This window comes from Anarrhichthys ocellatus, unplaced genomic scaffold (genome assembly GCF_004355925.1).
Source record: "Anarrhichthys ocellatus isolate YVR2014 unplaced genomic scaffold, GSC_Weel_1.0 scaffold310, whole genome shotgun sequence".
In the NCBI taxonomy this organism is placed as follows: Eukaryota; Metazoa; Chordata; class Actinopteri; order Perciformes; family Anarhichadidae; genus Anarrhichthys; species Anarrhichthys ocellatus.
The window spans coordinates 5,001-26,235 of NW_022280320.1; the positions used below are offsets into that span (position 1 = coordinate 5,001).

Consider the following 21,235-nt stretch of genomic DNA (forward strand, 5'->3'; position numbering starts at 1 on the left):
CATCTGCCATTCAGTGCGCATTTTCAGACACTCCATAGCTGGCTAGTTAGCTAACTAGTTAGCTGGCTAGCTTGTCCATCTCCAGAGCTGACTAGTTATAGTCTATTTTTGTGCATATAGTCTTTGTCAGTAAAATGTCCTTTGTGGAGGTTGTTGGTGTTAAACTGTAACAAAGAACCAACCTCTTTATTTTAACAACTTGTGTGTTGCAGTGTTTCAGCCTGCAGCAGTGAAGGTCGACCAATCAGCTGCCTCCTCTCATCATTCTGCAGGTGAAGCACCTAAGGAGGCGGGGACCCAGGTGGTCATGGTGAAGGTGTACCCGGGTCTAAAGGGAGGGGCCAGTGAGATCAGAGTGGTACCTGCAGCTCCTGTTAGCTCCGCCCCCATTTCAGGTAATGGTGAAGATCAGCTTCTTAGGACAAAATCACAGATATTATTATTTTGAATAATTTCAGAGCTTAATAAACAAGTATTATTGGTGGAGAATAGTTTCTCTTATCCTCAGTTGCAACAGTGATGTTATTGTGGTCAGCCCAAAAACCAAATATTTCTGTTTACACAAACAGATGAAAGTAGATGATTCCACGTCAGTGACTACAGGACAATCTTAACCCTGAAAGGCTTTTACAACACAACGTCGCCCTGATTTACAAAGACGCAAATGGTGTGAATTTTGTGATTCCTCGTCTTTGCACTGACTTTGTATGTAATTGCTCTGTGCAATAAGATCTATGTTGTGACTCCTTTATGGGTCGTGACGTTTTGGGTTGAGAACCATGAACCAATGAATACAAGTTTCTGCCGGTCTGGTGTGTTTCAGACTCTCAGGTGAGCAGCTCTGTGGCCTCACCTGTAAATCTGGCTCCTAAAGGCTCCCAGCTTTTGATGCTTCAGGTCCCGGCTCCTCCCGGAAAACTTCCTCTGCCTCCTCCCCCCACCTCCTCCACCAGTCAGACGATGGTCCTGCAGCCAGTCCAGTCGAAGTCAGGTGTCCAGTACTACCGTAGACCAGACGGAAAACTGGTCCAACTGGTTCCCATCAGCCAGCTGAGATCAGTCAACCCGAACCTGTCTGCCCAGAGAGGTGAGTCTATGGGACCGACCTGTGGGCAAGGTTTAGGACCGACCTGTGGGCAAGGTTTAGGGCCGACCTGTGGGCAAGGTTTAGGGCCGACCTGTGGGCAAGGTTTAGGGCCGACCTGTGGGCAAGGTTTAGGGCCGACCTGTGGGCAAGGTTTAGGGCCGACGTGTCGGCAAGGTTTAGGGCCGACCAATTGACAACTTTCGGTATCAATCAGCAACGTTCACTCGGTTTCATTTTTTTCATGTTTAATGGTCTCCTTTCTCCTCCCTCCTTCTCTCTCTCCTCCTCCCCTCTGTGACTCCTCCCCCTCAGTCCTTCCTGCTGCATCCCTTCAGACTCCAGTTGGTAACCAAACTCCACCATCGACCACAGTGACCTCCATCCTCCCCTCCTCCTCCACCTCCTCCTCCTTCACCACCCCTCTCCACCCTGGTTTGTTGGCTCAGACGAGGACGTGCACCTTTAAGATCCTCCCCTCCGGCTCCAGCAGGGACCCGATCATCGTGACTTGTCCTAAAGTTCCCTCCAAGGCGATGTCTCCCGGCTCCTTCACCCTCCTCCAGTCTCAGCCTCCTCCTGTCTCACTCTCCTCCAGTCTCACCCTCCTCCAGTCTCCTCATCCTGCCCCCCCGATGAGCCTCATCTCCCTCAAACCCTCCACAGGTGGGGGGGCCGAGCTCGGGGTCAAAATGGTGAAGGTGTCTCCGGCCCCGGCGGGTCCCGTTGGGGTGTTAGTCCAGAACCCAATAGGAACCAGACCCTCACCCGTCCCCTCACCGGAGCCGGCCAGCGACCTGGTGGATCTGGACATCGTTTGTGTGGACAACGAGGCGGAGCTCGTTACCATGGAGAGGGGGGGCGGGGCCAAATATATGCTGGATGGGGAGGGGCCAGAGGGGGAGGGGCGGAGCAGTGAGACGGACAACTCGTCAGATTTTGGGGACGAGTTGGACAGTGAAGAGACGAAGCAGCCGAACGTCAAGACGCACGTAAGAGGAGGATAAACAGATGTTCTTTGTGTTACAGATGTTCTCTGTGTGACAGTCACAGATGTTCTCTGTGTGTGTTACAGATGTTCTCTCTGTGTTCTACAGGCGTTCTCTCTGTGTTCTACAGGCGTTCTCTCTGTGTTCTACAGACGTTCTCTCTGTGTTCTACAGGCGTTCTCTCTGTGTTCTACAGACGTTCTCTCTGTGTTCTACAGACATTCTCTCTGTGTTCTACAGACATTCTCTCTGTGTTCTACAGACGTTCTCTCTGGTTCTACAGACGTTCTCTGTGTGTTTTACAGACGTTCTCTCTGTGTGTTTTACAGACGTTCTCTCTGTGTGTTTTACAGACGTTCTCTCTGTGTGTTTTACAGACGTTCTCTCTGTGTGTTACAGACGTTCTCTGGTTCTACAGGCGTTCTCTCTGTGTTCTACAGGCGTTCTCTCTGTGTTCTACAGACGTTCTCTCTGTGTTCTACAGGCGTTCTCTCTGTGTTCTACAGGCGTTCTCTCTGTGTTCTACAGACGTTCTCTGTGTGTTTTACAGACGTTCTCTCTGTGTGCTACAGACGTTCTCTCTGTGTTCTACAGACGTTCTCTCTGTGTTCTACAGACGTTCTCTCTGTGTTCTACAGGCGTTCTCTCTGTGTTCTACAGGCGTTCTCTCTGTGTTCTACAGGCGTTCTCTGTGTGTTCTACAGACGTTCTCTGTGTGTTTTACAGACGTTCTCTGTGTGTTTTACAGACGTTCTCTGTGTGTTTTACAGACGTTCTCTCTGTGTGTTACAGACGTTCTCTCTGTGTGTTACAGACGTTCTCTCTGGTTCTACAGACGTTCTCTTCGTGTTCTACAGATGTTCTACAGATGTTCTTGTTTCTTTGTGTGCAGCGTCACCTCCTCAACGCGTTGGAGAAGAGCCGTCGGGTGACGCATCATCAGCTGTTCAAAGGTCTGAGGAGAGAAGTCGGTCTGAGTGAAGAGACGTCGAAGGTCTTCACGCTGAAGAAGGTTCTACTGGTTTACATTCAGGTTCCTCACAGACTTCACGGCTCAGACTCCATTCTCACTTATCGGTTGTTGTGTTTCAGGCGGTTCAGGTGATCCATCAGCTGAGGACCACCGACTCAGATCTAGAGAAGAAGAAGAGGAGGTTGAAGAAGAGGAGGGACGAGTTCCTCACCTTCATCGCTCCATCATCGGGTACAAACACTGAAGATCTGATCAATATCCTGACTCGCACTCAGCAGGAAAAGGATAGTTTTATTAGATTTCTATTAAATACATGAGAAGAGAATGACAACTAGAACTAAGTAGAAACTAAGAATCAGCTGATCGCCTCATTGAACTAATCAATGAGTGACTGAAGCTGAGCTTCTGTAAATATATTTTATTTAAATTCACCTCATCATATTTACTTTGTTTTCTGATCTCAGCTTGTTTACCGTTAAAACAAACTCAACACTTCCTGTTTGTTTCAAATTAAAAGCCCTGCTGAATTTCAGTGGGACAGGAAGTGTTTCTTCTGTACTAGAGCACAGGTGGAGCTGAGAGAAGATGTTTCTTATTGTCTGAAAGTCTCAGAGTTTCACTTTAACACTCGAATCCTTTACCTGAAGAACATTAGTGATCAGACGGACGTTCTGAATCAATCAGGGACAGATGATGATAAAACAGATGATAGCATTGGTATCGATGTCTTCTGTCTTCAGAGAGATCAGCTGAGCCGTCAGAAGGAGGCAGGACAGGAAGCAGAGACCTGATGGAGGATCTGTTCGACTCGGACGAACCGATGGAGGACTTGTCTGACGAGACCGTTGTTACCACGGCGACCAACGTACGAAACTCAGACTTATATTTATTGATGTTTATTTTTATCTAATTATTTAACTGTTTTCTATAGTCGCATTATGAAATAAATGAAGATGTAAAATAAGAACGATAAGACGGTTATTAAGACAAAGACGTATTGATGCATAAATCTGATGACATTTCATAATTAAATAAATAAAATAAATAAATAAAAGAGTTAGAAATAGTTTTGATATCAGTTCGACGTGTTGTCAGGTGGAGGAGAGCGGTCGGCTGAATGCGGCTCAGAGGAGGCTGAAGAGGATCATGAGGAACATGAGGAACGTGGACTCGGAGTGAGAACCTGGTTTATGTTTATCAGTTGTCATTCAGACACTTTAAGAACATTAAATACTTCTCTTTGTGAGTGAACCACCTCAGTGAAAACACCAACAAATACAGATAAATAAAAGATAAAAACATGTCAGCTAAGCCACGAGGAGCTGAGATCACTTTTATCGAAGCTTTTTGAGAATAAACAGTTTGTTTTCTGTCGACAGCTGTTTGAGGGTGAAGGAGCTGGTCGGAGCTCTGAGCCTCACGAAGGCCTTCAGAGGTCTACGTTCAGTCATGAAGACCAGAGGCTCGTCAAAGAGACTCCTGCTGGACCAGGTACCAGATAGAAACCTCTTCTCTTCTTCGCTTCACTCTTATATTCTATTGAAGCTCATATCTACGTATAAATCTATAGATCTATATAGATCCGATAGACTACTCTCTGATTACACGTGAACTCATGCATCTTGGAAGCGGTGCAGAAGTGTAACTGTAGTTGTTGTGCTTCAGGCCCGTCAGGAGATCCAGACTCTGCAGAGTGAGTCGGCGACACTGAAGAGTATGAAGATCTGTCTGAACCAGCAGAGAGACGCCTTCATCAGAGACATCTCCCTCCGATCAGGTGAGGACGTGAACGCTGAATATAGTTCAAACAATCACACTGTTGACAAAAAGAGAGACAAGAAGTATAGTTTTATGTTTTTCTACTAGCAACAGAGAGTAAAAGGAGCTGCAGTTTATAACAACACATAAGATATTAAAACATATTTAAATATTTTAAAATACTACTCCAGTTCTAATAAACATGTTTGTGGCTGCAGGTAAAAGTCAGCAGAGAATCCTTGTGGAGCTGCAGCACCAGTCTACCAAACAGAGGGAGACGGAGAAGCGTAAGAGAAACCGAACAGCCAATCAGCTGCCAGCAGCAGCAGCAAGGGGCGGGGCCTCAGATCCTCCAGCACCCTCCGGCCTGCAGCAGCGAGCTCCACAGGCTCCTCCCACCGCCAAACGTGTTCATCAGCCTCAGAGCGTCCTGCACCTGGCTCCTCCTGGTGTATTCCACAATGCATCAGTGGTGAGGGACAGGCCGAGGACGGTCCCCAACATCCTGTCTCGCAGTAGAACTCCAGCTGCATCGTCATCTTTTAAGGCTATGTTACCGGGGGAGATTCTGTCGCTGGTCCGTGCTGCGTTGCCGGGGCAACAACTCCTGGCCATGAGCCCGTTGATGGCGTCTCCTTCACCAGGTACCGACCAATCCCAGCACTCTGTTCTCTGCCTCAATATGCTTTTATTTTGTAGTAAGACATGTCTTTTTCCTGTCTGTAGGCATGACCACAGTCACCCTCAACCTCCCCAATCTGACCAACCAGCAGATCAGCTCCGCTCCCTTAACCTTCACGAACCTCACAGGTAACTCGACTAACTAACCAACTAATTAACCTCACGGATAACTCAATTTACTAACAACCTCACAGGTAACTCCACTAACTAACCTCACGGGTAACTCAACTTACTAACCAACTAACTAACCTCACAGGAAACTCAACTTACTAACAGACCAACTAACCTCAGAGGGTAACTAAACAACTAACTAACCTCACAGGTAACTCGACTAACTAACCAACTAATTAACCTCACGGGTAACTCAATTTACTAACAACCTCACAGGTAACTCCACTAACTAACCTCACGGGTAACTCAACTTACTAACCAACTAACAACCTCACAGGTAACTCCACTAACATACTAACTAACTTCCTGAGTGACTTTACTGTAGTTAGTTAATTAATAACTAGCTCACTATCGACTAAAAATCAACTCTTTAAAGGTCATTTAGGTAAAAATTGTCCATCCTGATGTCAGCTGATCTTTTTTTGTTTACAGCTGCAAACTTCAACAACCTGCTGCAGCTGGTTCAACCATCAAGTACACAACAGATGCTACAAGCACCCCAAAAAATACTACAAGCACCACAAAGAAAATTTCAACTACCACAACAAATACTACCACCACCACAGCAAAAAATACTACCAGTACCACAACAGCTACTACAACCACCACAACAGATAATACCTCCACCTCCCCAGCAGCAGCAGCAGCTCCCAACTAGTCCATCCCTGCTCGTCTCTGCTGGCTCTGACTTCTCCTCAGACCAGATCAAAGACCAGGACCGGCCTGAGTCCTCTTTGCCGGCTCCACCCTCCACTCAGGGGGGCCCAGGTCCGAGGGCTGATGGCCGGGTAGCAGTGGGGGAGCCTCTGGGTGAGGACGAGAGTCTGACCTCCCTCCTCAACGAGATCGTCTTCCTTAATCAGCAGACTGTCCCCTTGTCATCGGAGAACCCCTCCTCTGAGGAAGCGGCGGTGGGCGGAGCCACGGAGCAGGGACACGCCCACAGCCCCTGGCTCCTGGAACTGGACTCGGACTCTGACGACCTAATTGAGACGACGTGGGGCGGGAGGCAGCTCGGACTCGCCAACGAGAATGCTAATACCCTGGCTCCGCCCCCTCTGCTTCAGATGCAGGTGGGCGGGGCTAAGGTGGCAGACCCCCCCAGCAGCGATAGAGCAGCAGGGGGGGAAGACGAAGGAGGAGGAGGCGGAAGTAGGAGGGAGGGGTGCGTGGCCTGGAGGCCGATGCCGAGGCTGGTTCCTCTGGGACTGAGAGGAAACGCCCCCAGCTGACATCACACGGATCAGCTGACATCACTCTGATGATGTCACAGCAGAGATAGGACCTCATGGGTCATCTGCAGACTGTTTTCTGATTGGCTGTTAGAGTTCTGTTTGATTTCAGCAACAGTTTGTCTTTTTTTTTTTTCTAGTAAAACAGAAACACCTGAGGGCCAATCAGAAACCCGCTGTTACCCTGACGATGATTCAGAACGTTTCATTGGTCGTTTACAGACGAACACAGATTTTATTTATTTTTGTCCTTAAAGATTCAGGTGACGCTGCAGCGACGTGCCACTTTTAGGAGAAAAGTTGATGAGGAACAGTTTCCATGTAAGTTGCTCGTTGGTCTCATTGGAAGATTGTTGCCGGAAGAAATTTGTCCACGTTTTTTTTTTAATGGTTGCAGCAACGTGAATCAGACAACTGTCGATGTATTGAGAGGATGTCTGTCTGTCTGTCTCCTTTAAACTGCTGCTTTCAATTAGTTCATTTTTGTTTACTTTGAGAATCAGGATCACTGAGAACAAAGAAAAAAGATTTAGACGTAAATAACCACAATATTTGCACAATGTTACGAGTGTGTGTGGGTGTGTGTGTGTGTGTGTGTGTGTGTGTGTGTGTGTGTGTGGATTCACATTAAACTGATATCAGTTTTGAAACAGGAAGTAGAAACATATGAGTCAGCTCATATTCAGAGTAAATAATAAATACAAACCGTCTGAAAGCTGCTGTATGAATGTTAAACGGTGTGAAGTTCAGCAGTCCTGGACTCAGCTGGTTTCAGCTGGACCTGCTCAGTGTTCACAGGACATAACGGATCGGATGAAGCTGCTACTCTTCGTCTTCATGTTTGTACAGTTTCTTCTTGTTTTTCCTAAATTTGTATTTTTGTATGTATTAAAGGACTCTGATGTAAATACATGTTGTTGCATCATAACTCTAATATTCTGTAAATAAAGTTTAAATATCAACATCTGACTCACATTTGATTTTTTTTTTCAAAAAGATTCAGACAGAATGGTTTTAATCTTACATTTACCGGATAGACCCTGAACGCATCATCCTAATTTATTGTAGTAATTTAAATATCAGATGTAGTTCGTGAGTCTTCCGCTGGAGGCGCTGCTGCTCCACACTGCGTCAATGTACGTCAGACACGACACCTGAAGTCTAGGGGCTTTATCATCAAAATAAAAGCACAGCAGTGTCGTTTTTGTTCTTGTATGTGAAAAGTACTGGAGTCAAAGTAATACCACATAATACTGTGATAGTGTAGTTAGTCCTTTATATCATTTCATATATTCCCTGTGACAGAAAGATCTTAATAAAAAAATATAAAGAAAGAAACTGAAGAACTAATTTTCATAACCGATCAGCCAGATTTATTTTGAAAAGCCTGGCCGGAAGTGTTTGTGTCGTTGCCGCATGCGGTCTTGAAGCTCGGCTCAGTCCGTTCTGGCTCGTGTAGAAGCCGCTTCTTCGTGTCTCCGCAGCGGCGGAGGAATAAGATGCGGAACCAGAACCAGAGACCGGATCAGACCAGAACCAAAGACCGGATATCAGAACCCTCCTCCGGTCCCGCACAGCTCGGCCCGCAGATAGCATGACAGCAGCGGCGGCGGAGGAGCGAGCGACAGACAGGAGGTCCAGCTGAGAGAGGACGCTAGCGGCACAGCTAACAGCGCGATGACCGCGGAGGGAGGCGGAACCATCCGGAGGAGAATCAAGAACCTGTCAATCAAACTGAGGAGGAGGAGCGGCACCGCGCGGCACAAAGAAGACCTGAGCGGCAAGGTGGGCTCAGCGCGCGCGCACACACACACACGCACACACAGAGACGGATACAGACACACATATACACGCACACACAGACAAACACACACATAGTTAGTCTGGTTAATATGGTTTGTCTGGTTAGTCTGAGTCTTGTTAGTCGGGTTAGTCTAGTAAATCTGGTTAGTTTTTTTAATCTAGTTAGTCTGGTTAGTCTAATTCAGAGGTCTTCAACAGAGGGTCCACGGCCCCTGAGGTACTGCAGGTTTTTTTCTTCTTTTTTTTCTCTAAACATGACATGATCTGATTCTGATGTGTCGATTATGTTAATAGTTCAGTATTGTATGCAAGATAACAGGTATCTTTATGCATGCAGTGGCACTAATAGGCCATCACTCATTTTCGTTTCCACATTCATGTTTAAAATGAATAAAATGAAAACATCAGTGAGAATAGCTTGTATGATGATTATCATGCAATTGACAGACAATGTTGATATTGGCATTGGTATCAGCTGACAAGGTGTGTTTATAAATGTCAGTGGCACAGCCTCCCTACTCACTGTACCTTGCACATGTTTAAAATAACATGAATATATGAACCTGTGTGTTATTTGAATAGCTTAGTATTGAATGCACAATAAAGAGGTATGTTTATACACGGTACTAGGCCCATTTATAGTTGGGGGTCCCTGCTCCATCTCTCTATCAGTTTGGGGGTCCTTGGCCTGAAAAATGTTGAAGAGCCCTGGTCTAGTTAATATGGTTAGTCTAATTAGTCTGGTTAGTCTAGTTAATATGGTTAGTCTGGTTAATGCACTTACACACACACACACAGTTAGCTGTTGTTAGTTTAGCATCGGGCTGCACAGGACTTCACCAAACCACAGGGGCTTCCCGCTGATTACATGCTAACATGCTAACAGCTACTTTGATGACGTCTAATCTTACTGACCTCCAGGTGACCTTGGAGAAGGTTCTGGGAATCACAGCTCCAGGAAACCGAGCGTTGGCCTGCGACCCCCAAACCGGCCTGTTGGCTTATCCTGCTGGGTGAGTGTGAGTGAGAGTTAATGGTCGTATGATGTGACGATATATACTTTGTTTGGTTTCTGCAGTGTTGTCTGAGAAGTTGAAGTGAAGTGTAAACATTGAAAATGAAAGGCTAAAGTGGCTCTCAGTGAAATGACCAGTGAAAGTAGTGTAAGTGTTAAGTTGAGCGTGTAAACGTTGACAGGAGTTGAAATATCAGTTGAGATGTAAACACTATAATGAGCTACACCAAACTGAAAGGAGTTGAAGTGTCAGTTAAAAAGAGGTACTGGCAGTATACGCACTGAAAGAGTAGACAAGAGTGACAAGTGTTGTCAGTGAAAGGACTTAGTGTTGAATGAAGTGTAAGCATATTAGTTTAGATGTAAACACTGAAACTAAAAGGAGTTGAGGCATCAATTAATAAAAGATAGTAGAAAGGATATAAAGTGTCAGTGAAAGTGTAACGACTGGAGTTGAAGTGTACGCACCGAAAGAGTCACCATTTACATCAGTGAAAGGACTTGAAGTGTTGAATGAAGTGTAAACGTATCAGTTGAGATGTAAACACTGAAACTAAAAGGAGTTGAGGTGAAGAACACGAGTGTAACTGAAGTGTTGTATAAATACTGTTGTCCTGCATGTTTAGAGGATTAAACTCTCACAAACTGACCGTCTGTGGTTCTGTGTCTCATGTTCTGAGTTTTAAAGGCTAACGACATGATCAGATTATCGGATTAAGAATCATGTGTTTAACGAAGCGACACACACACACAGCGTGTCATTAGGAGCCGTGGTCTTGATATTCACCACGAGACTCCGGTCTGCTGTAGGATTTACCCTTCAGCAAGGCACTGAACCCACAACCAGTAACCACCTGGAGCACTCTGCAGACCACAGAGGCCTCGTTCAGACCGTCGGCTCAAAGATGCCTTTTAAAGAAAATATCCAGATTGAGTTTACAAAGTCTGGACGGAAGAACACAAGATGCTATTTTTGCTAATCAAATCCAAACCACATCCGCAGGTGGTTTGAAATTTGACTCCAATCAGATTTCTACAGGCTTCAGGTCGATCAAATCAGATTTAATTATTTTTGAAAAGGTGTTATAGGGGGTCCCAGGGGGTCCCAGTGTTTTTGGGGGCAGTTCTTGAGAGGTTTCTAAAGACTTTTAGAGAACTTCAGGGACCTGTGACAGTGTTTCAGGATTCCACAAGGTTTCAGGGGTCTTTAAGGGTGTTTCAAGGGTTCCTGAGGGGTTCTAGGAGTTCTTGAGGGGTTATAAAGGATTTTTTTTTTAAGTTCTGGGAGTCTGTTTGGGTATTTCAGGTTGTTTTAGACAGGTTTGAAAGGTACAAGGAGTAACACCATGGGTTCTCCGAGAGGTTTCAAGCAACGTTTAGTGGGTCTCAAGGATTCTTGAGGGGTTCCAAGAGTTTTTAAGGGGGTGACAGCGGTGCGGAGGTTTCTGGTTCTTAAGGAGTTTCAATGGGTCACATATGCAGGTCTGAAGGGATTCCAAGAGTTTTAAAGGTGATTCTTTTTTTATATTATTGTGATGTAGGGCAGAGGTCCCCAACCTTTTTTGCACCACGGACCGGTTTCATGTAAGACAATATTTTCACGGACCGGCCTTCAAGGTGTGGCGGAAAAACACGACGAAATAAAATGATACGATCGGCATGAAAACAAATATAAAATGCATAAATAAATACAACTCACAATAACGCTGAATCAGTGGGAGCCCTGAGCTTGTTTCTCTGCAACGAGACGGTCCCATCTGGGGTAATGGGAGATAATGACACCCGAAGTCTGTTCCTTATGTCCAGTCTACTTTTGTTTTGTTTTGATTGCCGTCACTGCAGAACATCCCGCTTCACAAAGAGGATGTGTGAAATGGAAGCAGGGTTTTCAGTGCTTTAGTGGCGATCTCAGGATATTCAGCCTTGATTTTAATCCAAACACCAGCAGAGTTGTTGTCTCAAACATACTTTTAAGGCCACCGTCATTTACAACCTCCAGCAGCTGATCCTTTGTCGCCACATATTCTGCAGAGCGGGTTTGTCGCGTCAGAATTACTCCTGATATTTAATCAGACTTCTGATATTGTCTGTTAAATTAAGCTTTAATTTTATTGGAAGTTGTAGCTCTTCTTCTGTCTCCTTAGTGGCCTTTTCCCCTTTGCAAAGAAGCTCTCCAAAAGTTATTTACTCATTTTCGCTAGTTTGCAGGCTTAACTTTTGAGGTAACGAATCATGTGACCGAGACAAGCGTCTTGACATGTGTCAAGAGGAACAGGCGGATGAAATTGCGAGAGAATCCGGTCATTTTTCAAAATAAAACTTCTTTCAGACTCTGATAATCAATAAAACGGAAATAATATAATATTTATTCTTTCTGTGCGGCCCGGTACCAAATGATCCACGGCCCGGTGGGGACCACTGATGTAGGGGGTCCCAGTGGTTCCAAAGTAATAATAATCAATCCCTTATTAGTCCCGCAGTGGGGACATTTATTCTCTGCATTTAACCCATCCCTAGTATATAGGGAGCTGAGAAGTTCCCAGGGAGCAGTTAGGGGTTCAGTGTCTTGCTCAGGGACACTTCGCCACAGGACTCATGGTAGCCAAGGATCGAACCACCAACCTTGCAGTTAGTGGACAACCCTCTCTACCCCATGCACCACGGTCGCATGGGGTAGAGAGAGTTTAAGAGGGCTCCAGGGACCTGGGAGTATTCACAAGGATTCAGGGGTCTTTAAGGGTGTTTTAAGGATTCTAGGTTGAAGGTCTCAGGTGTTTATGGGTTTTCTAAAATAATCCTGTTGGATCCACCAAAGGAGTCAGTCAACAATAAAGGATTTATCTCTGTGGAGTTTGTGTGTGAGCATGAGGTGTTTGTTACGTCGTTCTAGTGAAAGTGTGTGAAGGTTCATTCCAAATGTCACCAATCAGCAGAAACCAATAGACCCGGATAGACCAGATCACAGGACTGTTTGAATCCTAAACAGACTGGTTCTTCTGGTAGATGTTTGTTTCGTACACATGAAGGAGGAGAGGAGTTTCACTCCTCTGTAGATCTGGTTTTATCAATAAGGGCGCCTAATCGATAAAGGTGGATCAGTAGAAAGCTGATCAGATAATCAGGACCCTGGAGCGTCCTTCACTTTAACAAAGATCAGACTGTTTGTGACTGCAGGAGCTTTGGCAAACAGGAAGTGTTGCCGTTGGTAACCGCTAACTCTCCCCGACATCACAGCTCCGAGTTTGGAAACTCACACTGACGATAGAAATGTGATCCGTCACGCAGCTCCATGAGGTGTTCATCCATCCATTCATCCATTTTCCTCTGCTTATCCGGGGTCGGGTCATGGTGGCAGCAGGCCAAGCAGGCTGACCCAGACTTCTCTCTCACCGGCAACATGTTCCAGCTCATTCTGGGGATCCCGAGGCGTTCCCAGACCAGCTGGGATATGTAATCCCTCCAGTGTGTTCTGGGTCTTCCCCGGGGTCTCTTCCCAGTTGGACGTGCCTGGAAAACCTCCAGTGGGAGGCGTCCAGGAGGCATCCTAATTAGATGCCCGAACTGCCTCAGCTGACTCCTTTCGACGCGAAGGAGTAGTGGCTCGACTCCAAGCTCCATCCTGATGACCGAGCTCCTTACCCTATCTCTAAGGCTGGAAGCTCATTTCGGCCGCTTGTAGCCACGACCTTGTCCTTTCGGTCACGACCCAGAGTTCGTGACCATATGTGAGGGTAGGAACGTAGACCGACTGGTAAATTGAGAGCTTTGCCTTCCGGCTCAGCTCCCTCTTCACCAAGACGGTCCGGTGCAGCACCTGCTTTACTGCTGTAGCCGCACCGATCCACCTGTCGATCTCCCGCTCCATCTTACCCTCACTCGTGAACAAGACCCCGAGATACTTAAACTCCTTCGCTTGAGGTAGGCACTCCGTCCCCACCTGGAGGGAGCAATCCACCAGTTTCCGGCAGAGCACCATGGCCTCAGATTTGGAGGTGCTAACTCTCATCCCCGCCGCTTCACACTCTGCTGCAAACCGCCCCAGTGAATGCTGGAGGTCACGATCCGAGGAGGCTAACAGGACCACATCATCTGCAAACAGCAGAGAGGCGATCCCGAGACCCCTGAACCTGACGTTCTCCACCCCCAGGCTGCGCCTAGATATCCTGTCCATGAAAGTCACGAACAGGACCGGTGACAAAGGGCAGCCCTGGCGGAGGCCAACACCCACCGGGAACGTGTCTGACTTATTGCCGAGAATGCGGACACAGCTCCTACTGCAGTCGTACAGAGACCGGATCGCCCGTTGTAATGGGTCCGGCACCCCATACTCCCGCAGCACCCCCCACAAGAACCCCCGAGGGACCCGGTCGAAAGCCTTCTCCAAGTCCACAAAGCACATGTAGACTGGTTGGGCAAACTCCCAGAACCCCTCCAGTAGTCTTGCGAGGGTAAAGAGCTGGTCCACTGTTCCACGGCCGGGACGGAATCCGCATTGCTCCTCTTGGATCTAAGGTTCAACAAACGGTCGGAGCCTCCTTTCCAGCACCCTGGCATAAGCCTTCCCCGGGAGGCTGAGTAGTGTGATACCCCGGTAATTCGAGCACACTCTCCGGTCCCCCTTTTTGAAGATGGGAACCACCACCCCGGTCTGCCAGTTCATGGGCACTGATCCCGACCCCCATGCGACATTGAAGAGGCGTGTCAGCCAGGACAGCCCAACCATGTCCAGCACTTTCAGCATCTCACGGCGGATCTCATCCACCCCTGGCGCCTTGCCACCAAGGAGCTTTTTCACTACCTCAGCGGCCTCTGCCAGGGATATGGATGAGCCTCCCCCTAGATCTTCAGGTGCTGCCTCCTCTACAGAGGACATGTTGGTTGGGTTTAGGAGTTCGTCAAAGTGCTCTTTCCACCGCCCGACGATGTCCCCTGTCCGGGTCAGCAGTTCCCCCCCCCCTGCTGAGAACAGCCTGGGGTAAGCCCTGCTTTCCCTTCCTGAGCCGTCAGATGGTTTGCCAGAACCTCCTTGAGGCCAACCGAAAGTCCTTCTCCATGGCCTCCCCAAACTACTCCCATGCCCGAGTTTTAGCATTTGCGACCACTGCAGCTGCAGCCCTTCTGGCCTGCCGGTACCTGTCAGCTGCTTCAGGAGACCCCTGGGCCAACCAGGCCTTGAAGGTCTCCTTCAGCTTGACAGCTTCCCTCACCTCCGGTGTCCACCACCGGGTTCTCGGGTTGCCGCCACGACAGGTACCAATGACCTTCTGGCCACAGCTCCTAGCGGCCGCGTCCACAATAGAGGCTTTGAACATGGTCCATTCGGATTCCATGTCCCCAACCTCCCTCGGGATGTGTGAGAAGTTCTTCCGGAGGTGGGAGTTAAAGACCTCCCGGACAGGGTCCTCCGCCAGACGTTCCCAGTTCACCCTCACTACATGTTTGGGCTTGCCGGGTCTTTCCAACCGGTTCCCCCACCATCTGATCCAACTCACCACCAGGTGGTGATCAGTTGACAGCTCTGCTCCTCTCTTCACCCGAGTGTCCAAGACATACGGCCGCAAATGAAATGATACGATTGCAAAGTCGATCATTGATCTCCGGCCTAAGGTGTTCTGGTACCAGGTACACTTATGAGCCACCTTATGTTCGAACATGGTGTTCGTTATGGCCAAACCGTGGCAAGCACAGAAGTCCAATAACGAGACACCATTCGGGTTCAGATCGGGCAAGCCGTTTCTCCCAATCACCCCCCGCCAGGTTTCTCCGTCATTGCCCACGTGAGTGTTGAAGTCCCCCAGGAGAACTATGGAGTCGGTAGGCGGCGCCCTTTCCAGGACCCCTCCCACCGACTCCAAGAAGGCCGGATACTCTGAACTGCTGTTTGGTGCATAAGCACAAACCACAGTCAGAGCCTTGCATCCCGCAACCCGTAGGTGCATGGAGTTCAAGGACCTCTGAGTCAAATCTGTGTTAGGAGCTCTGTGTGAATACAGGATCCTCCACAGTCAGAGAGACCATCACCAGACTGAAGGTTCGGGTTGGAGGGTTCATTCTCCTCAACGATGTCTCAGGACATCTAGAGCGACGCTCTTTAAATTAAAACCAAATGTCCTATTGAACTGACAAAACACGATACACGTTTTTGGACATAATTGAAGGATTAATATGATAATTATGTCATAAAGATTTCAAATAGGATAAAATGATGAAGTGATATTTTGGGCGGACGTAGATGTGAACGGACTCTTGACTGGTTGGTGGAGGAACTCAACCACGAGGGGATTGTAGTTCTATCTGATTGTAGTTCTATCTGATTGTAGTTATGTCTGATTGTAGTTATGTCTGACTGTAGTTGTATCTGATTGTAGTTATGTTTGGTTGTAGTTGTCTGATTGTAGTTATATTTGATTGTAGTTGTATCTGATTGTAGTTGTATCTGATTGTAGTTGTATCTGATTGTAGTAGTGTCTGATTGTAGTAGTGTCTGATTGTAGTAGTGTCTGATTGTGGTTCTGTTTGATTGTAGTTATGTCTGATTGTATTCATGTCTGATCGTAGTTCTGTCTGATTGTAGTTGTTTGGTTGTAGTTATATCTGATTGTGGTCTGTGTGGTTGTAGTTCTATCAGATTGTAGTTCTATCTGGTTGTCATTATGTATGATTGTAGTTCTGTATGATTGTGGTTCTGTATCTGTACAGTTAATTAATTAGTTAATTAGAACTTAGTGAAGCGTTTGGTGCCGCCAGTAACCAGAGCACCGTTTGAGCTGGGACTAACTGGGACTAATGTTATCTCATACTGGTGTTACTGGATTATAAACATTGTTCTCTCTGGTTATTGTGATCACTCTCTAGTGACTCAACACATTTTGAAAGTTGTGAAGAAGATGTTACACTCATTGAAACAGCCCTTACAAAATAAAAGCCTCTACAAACATAAAGTTTTAAACTGTTTATGATGAATCACTAAAATAAACTCGTCTGTTGTTGCTGATCTTTTTTTTGCCGGCTGCCTCATAAAGTTTGTCCTATTCAGGCTTCTGTAGTTCAGGAAACAGTTTGTTTTTACAGCCTCTGGATTTATAGAAAAATTAAACGAGAAATTCAGCTATAAAGATTAGTAAGAAATAACATGAAAAATGAATAAGATGTGGATAGAAATACAAAAGTTATTGCATCAAAATAATATCTGTTCAGATTATTAAACATGATTATTAATGAATTAATCAATTATTTTAGCTGGTTTAAAGGTCAGAGGTCAGCAGCTGATCCTCCTCTCATTGGACGAGTCTGAACCCAAAAGGAATGAATGTTTCACACGGAGCCACACTGAGCCGTCCAATCAGCTGAGGGTGTGGGCGGAGCTGTCAGTTCAGAAGATTCCGTTTACGGATGAACCACTGAAGTGAAGCGAATTGAAGCGAAGTGAAGCGGGTCATCGGACAGAAGGGGAGATTTAGGTCAACGTGTCGAAAGATGAGACGTTCATGTCTCACAGGGAATTACATTTTTTTTAAGATGAGGATTAATAATATTATTATTAATAATATCTATTATTGGATTATTAGATTATTGTTAGATTATAATTATTATTATTATTATTAATAATAATAATGAAGAAAGTTTAAGTAAAAAAAGTTAATTTATTCATTAAATAATCACATTCTTTAGAAAATTAAAGACAAACTGAAACGGAAAAGAAAAGAAATATGAAATGATTAGCATCATATTATTATATAATAACCTTATTATTATATAATGATGTAATAACAGAGACTCTCTGCAGCTTCTCTCTGTTCTTCTTGCTGCATTGCAGATGTTGAACAGGACGGGTTGGGTCAGTGGTCTCTGGTACACACTGTACCTGAACACACCATGTTACACTGCTGCAGTGTGTGTGTCTGTGTAAACACAGGGGCACCTTCCTCTGCCATGTGAACGAGTCCTTTAAAGGATTCAGTGTTTTACTGCAGGATCCTTTCCCTGTAAAACATTGACAACGCGTCGTTAGCTCTGGCTAACGCTCCGTTAGCACCTGCCTGGTCGCTACTGAGCGTGTGCGAGTCTCACCAGGACCGAGGAAGAAGTGAGGTTCACTGAGACCCGATCCAGTATTTCAGCCTGTTTCTGGTTCTGGTTTCATATCAGAACAAACGATTAGGAGATGTTTGTTATTGTACTTGTTTGTCTATCTTTGTGAGGACCAGTGTGAGTGTTAGACCTTAAGAGGACATTTTGGGGACGTACCTTCGGAGAGCTGTTTCAGGTTTAAGGTTTCAGAGCACTTTAAAAAACTTCTGACATCACAGCTACCTCTCGCTGTGATTGGTCAGTTGTGTGGAGGTGAAAAAGTAGGCGGGTTTAAACTTGTCTTCTCAGGTTTTGTCCCCTGGTTGTGTTCAGTAAAGAAAGAGACGTCCCCACAAGGACAGAACTACAAACGCGAGTGTGTGTGTGTTGATGAAGAAGAATATAATTGTTTGCCGACTCAGCTGCTTACAGTCATCAAACACGCACACACAGCCTGCCAACTCACTGTGTGTGTGTGTGTGTGTGTGTGTTTGCTGATTAAAGGTTCAGATGAACATTAAGCTCCTGAACACTGATTGGCTCTCACCTGTTCAGACAGGTTGATGATGTCACAGGTGACTTGAGTCAAAACAAACAACCAGCTGTTTCTCTTCTTCTGTTTTTGTCTGCTGAGAGGTGAACACATCATATTATATTATATATAATCTATAAAAATACTTCATTTATTAGTGGATCAATAATCTGAAATTGAAGAAGGAGACCAGGTCCAGACTGAGAGAGACCAGGTCCAGACTGAGAGAGACCAGGTCCAGACTGAGAGAGACCAGGGCCCCGTTCCTCGTACGTGGTTCAGCTCAGTCGATCAAATGTCCTATTAGCATCTGAAATTAACCCGATGATTGATGTCAGGCTATCTCGGTTTCTCCAAGGCTGATCCCAAACTGTCTCGTTAATTGGAACCAGACGATCAGGATCAGGATAATTGAGCGTGCCCGTCCTACTTCAAAAGGGGGAAGCGTCGATCACCGAAACCATGATTTTCTAACAGTACAATGTTAAATAAAGTCAAAGAAAGAGCCTCTTTTTACTCCGCTGACGAGCAGGAGATGATCATGAACGCATATGAGGAATTCAAGACCATAATCACGGCAACATCTAACACCGCCACCGCTGCGAGGGCTAGACAAGAAGCACGCAAAATATCACAGACACGTTAAATGTGTAAGTGTTGTAAATGTATCGGCTCATTTTAATGCCTCATCACCCCAATCAATCAGATGATATGTCTTTAAATGTGACTGCTGGCAGTAGGCTTAATGAATGCATCATCCAATGAGATCTATAGCGACAATAATGATCTCAACTCTTTCAGAATAAGATAAAAACAAGCCCAAAGAGCATCTAACTGATACTCATTAATATGAGGATATATGTACTGTATGCCCTTATGTATCATGTACTATATATGTGTATATACATGTATGTGTAGATTACCATATAGAAATAGCAGTTTGAGTCTGTGTGTGTGAATCTGTGTGTGGGTGGATCAGTGTGTGTGTGTGTATTATTCATCATCAGACATTCAATCAACTGAAGCAGTGAAGATAAAGTGTGTGATTCTCTCTGTTCTTATCATGAGTCCACCTTCATCATGTTCTACAGTAATGATATGCTGGTGTACTAATAACACTGTCATATCATTATGAGTGCTTTAACCCTCATGTATGCAACGCAGCCATCAAGAGGACATGGGAGCAAGTAAACACTAACACACACACATTACTCAGAATGCTGACTCAGTACAATATGTGCCATGGTGATGTAATGAACACATCCATAAGTTTATTAAGCGCCTAATAAACTTTACCAACAGCACGGCATGCAGCGGCTTTCCCCATGTTCTCCTCATCGCCGACACTGTACAACAATGTACCACTCGCAGAACAGCTCAAGGCTGCATCCAGTGTGTGAGACATCAATGCTCGGCTGCAGCATGTGGTGTTCAATGTATGCTCCAGAAGGTCTGTAAATAAATGATTCCTTGTGGGCAGAATGGATAGCGCTCGTATAGGAAGTCTTCATGATGTGATAACGGATCTTGGCGATGTGGAAGAACTCTCTCCCTATAAAACGCTAATCTAACTAATATCCTCCTTCATCAGTGGATCTCTGAGGAAGGGAGCTGTACATTAATGCAATAGAGGCTTCTTAGTTTGCTCAGCTGCTTTTAATGGATCACCGTGTGTCTCACTTTACATGCATTTCTGGAACTCCCGTATAACCCCCGGTATATGCGCAAGCGCATTAGACTACCGTATGTGACAGGAGCTGCCATGTTTTCCGGGGGAGTGGCAGCTTATCCGGCTACCTTCAGTTAGCCTGCGCTGGAGCAGCTTCAAGCTTATGGATGTGTTGCCATGGTGATTTTGCCAAACTTGCTTCGTGGAACCGAAAAGCCTGATCTACGTCATCTTATCCTGACAAGGGTTAGGGTTAGGGTTAGGGTTAGGGTTAACCCTACCCTAACCCTAACCCCTAACCCTAACTGTGCGTGTGTGTGTGTGTGTACACAGGTGTGTCGTCGTCCTGTTGAATCCTCGGAAGAACAAACAGCATCACATCTTCAACAGCTCCAGGTAACGATTCAACCAATCAGCTCTCACTTCCTGTCTTTATGACTTTGTTTGACGGCTGTAAAAGATTACTATTATCTTGTTATTATTGTTTTTGGTCACAGAGTTGCTTTGAAAGCAACAAACAAACACGCCATTGTTACTATTGCTGTAGTCCAAGTACATCTCCCATGAGTCATAGCACCAGAAGGTAAAACTTCCTGTAGCCAATCACAAGTGCCCCTCCTCTCTGTGTTCAGGAAGGCCATCACCACGTTGGCCTTTTCTCCAGATGGGAAGTATGTCGTCACAGGAGAAGTGAGTCTACTTATTGATTCATCAATTAGTCCAGAAAGAAAACAGAAAAATAAATATATCTTTTATTGACTCTTCCTCCCCCTCCACCTCAGAGTGGTCACATGCCGGCGGTTCGAGTGTGGGCGGTGTCCGATCGTGTCCAGGTGTCAGAGCTCCATGAACATAAGTATGGTGTCTCCTGCGTGTCCTTTTCTCCAAACAGTAAATACATCGTGAGCGTTGGATACCAACACGACATGATGGTCAACGTGTGGAACTGGAAGGTTTGTATCCTTACTGCTTTATTTAGCAGTTCATTTTAGTGTGCGTGCGTGCGTGCGAAAAAGTGTTTGCCCCCTTCCTGATTTCTTATTTTTTTGCATGTTTGTCACTTAAATGTTTCAGATCATCAAACAAATTTAAATATTAGATAAAGATAACACAATTAAACACAAAATGCAGTTTTTAAATGAAGGTTTTTATTATTAAGGGGAAAAAAAATCCAAACCTACATGGCCCTGTGTGAAAAAGTGATTGCCCCTCCCTGTTAAAACATAAATTAACTGTGGTTTATCACATCTTTGGAAAG

The 21,235-nt window shown here is 45.8% G+C and overlaps 2 protein-coding genes across 5 annotated transcripts in view; both read left to right on the forward strand.

Annotated features, from left to right (window-relative positions):
- LOC116401267 (uncharacterized) overlaps window positions 1–7,850 on the forward strand; it is a 12,839-nt gene extending 4,989 nt beyond the window's left edge. For 2 of the 4 annotated variants that reach the window (XM_031879590.1, XM_031879591.1), the window contains exons 6-17: window positions 213–395; window positions 824–1,087; window positions 1,400–2,076; window positions 2,888–3,085; window positions 3,166–3,277; window positions 3,787–3,911; window positions 4,142–4,221; window positions 4,426–4,537; window positions 4,712–4,823; window positions 5,023–5,448; window positions 5,531–5,614; window positions 6,089–7,850. In XM_031879590.1, coding sequence (XP_031735450.1) covers window positions 213–395; window positions 824–1,087; window positions 1,400–2,076; window positions 2,888–3,085; window positions 3,166–3,277; window positions 3,787–3,911; window positions 4,142–4,221; window positions 4,426–4,537; window positions 4,712–4,823; window positions 5,023–5,448; window positions 5,531–5,614; window positions 6,089–6,888 — 3,173 coding nt within the window. In that variant the 3' untranslated portion in view covers window positions 6,889–7,850. The remainder of the gene's footprint in view (window positions 1–212; window positions 396–823; window positions 1,088–1,399; window positions 2,077–2,887; window positions 3,086–3,165; window positions 3,278–3,786; window positions 3,912–4,141; window positions 4,222–4,425; window positions 4,538–4,711; window positions 4,824–5,022; window positions 5,449–5,530; window positions 5,615–6,088) is intronic. The other 2 variants (XM_031879593.1, XM_031879592.1) reach the window with 2 other exon arrangements.
- A 457-nt stretch (window positions 7,851–8,307) lies between these two features.
- Window positions 8,308–21,030, forward strand: LOC116401266 (mitogen-activated protein kinase-binding protein 1-like). The gene is made up of 5 exons (XM_031879589.1): window positions 8,308–8,673; window positions 9,613–9,704; window positions 20,311–20,373; window positions 20,610–20,667; window positions 20,760–21,030. Exons 1-5 carry the CDS (start codon window positions 8,566–8,568, stop codon window positions 20,967–20,969), a joined length of 531 nt encoding a protein of 176 aa, XP_031735449.1. The 5' UTR covers window positions 8,308–8,565; the 3' UTR covers window positions 20,970–21,030.
- Window positions 21,031–21,235: the final 205 nt, after the last annotated feature.

Bases quoted from the DNA above. Each gene is read 5' to 3' on its own strand.
- LOC116401266 (XM_031879589.1), top strand. From the start codon at position 8,566: ATGACCGCGGAGGGAGGCGGAACCATCCGGAGGAGAATCAAGAACCTG. The intron at 20,374-20,609 runs GTAACGATTCAA...CTCTGTGTTCAG, and splicing joins CACATCTTCAACAGCTCCAG to GAAGGCCATCACCACGTTGG. The intron at 20,668-20,759 runs GTGAGTCTACTT...CCTCCACCTCAG, and splicing joins AGTATGTCGTCACAGGAGAA to AGTGGTCACATGCCGGCGGT.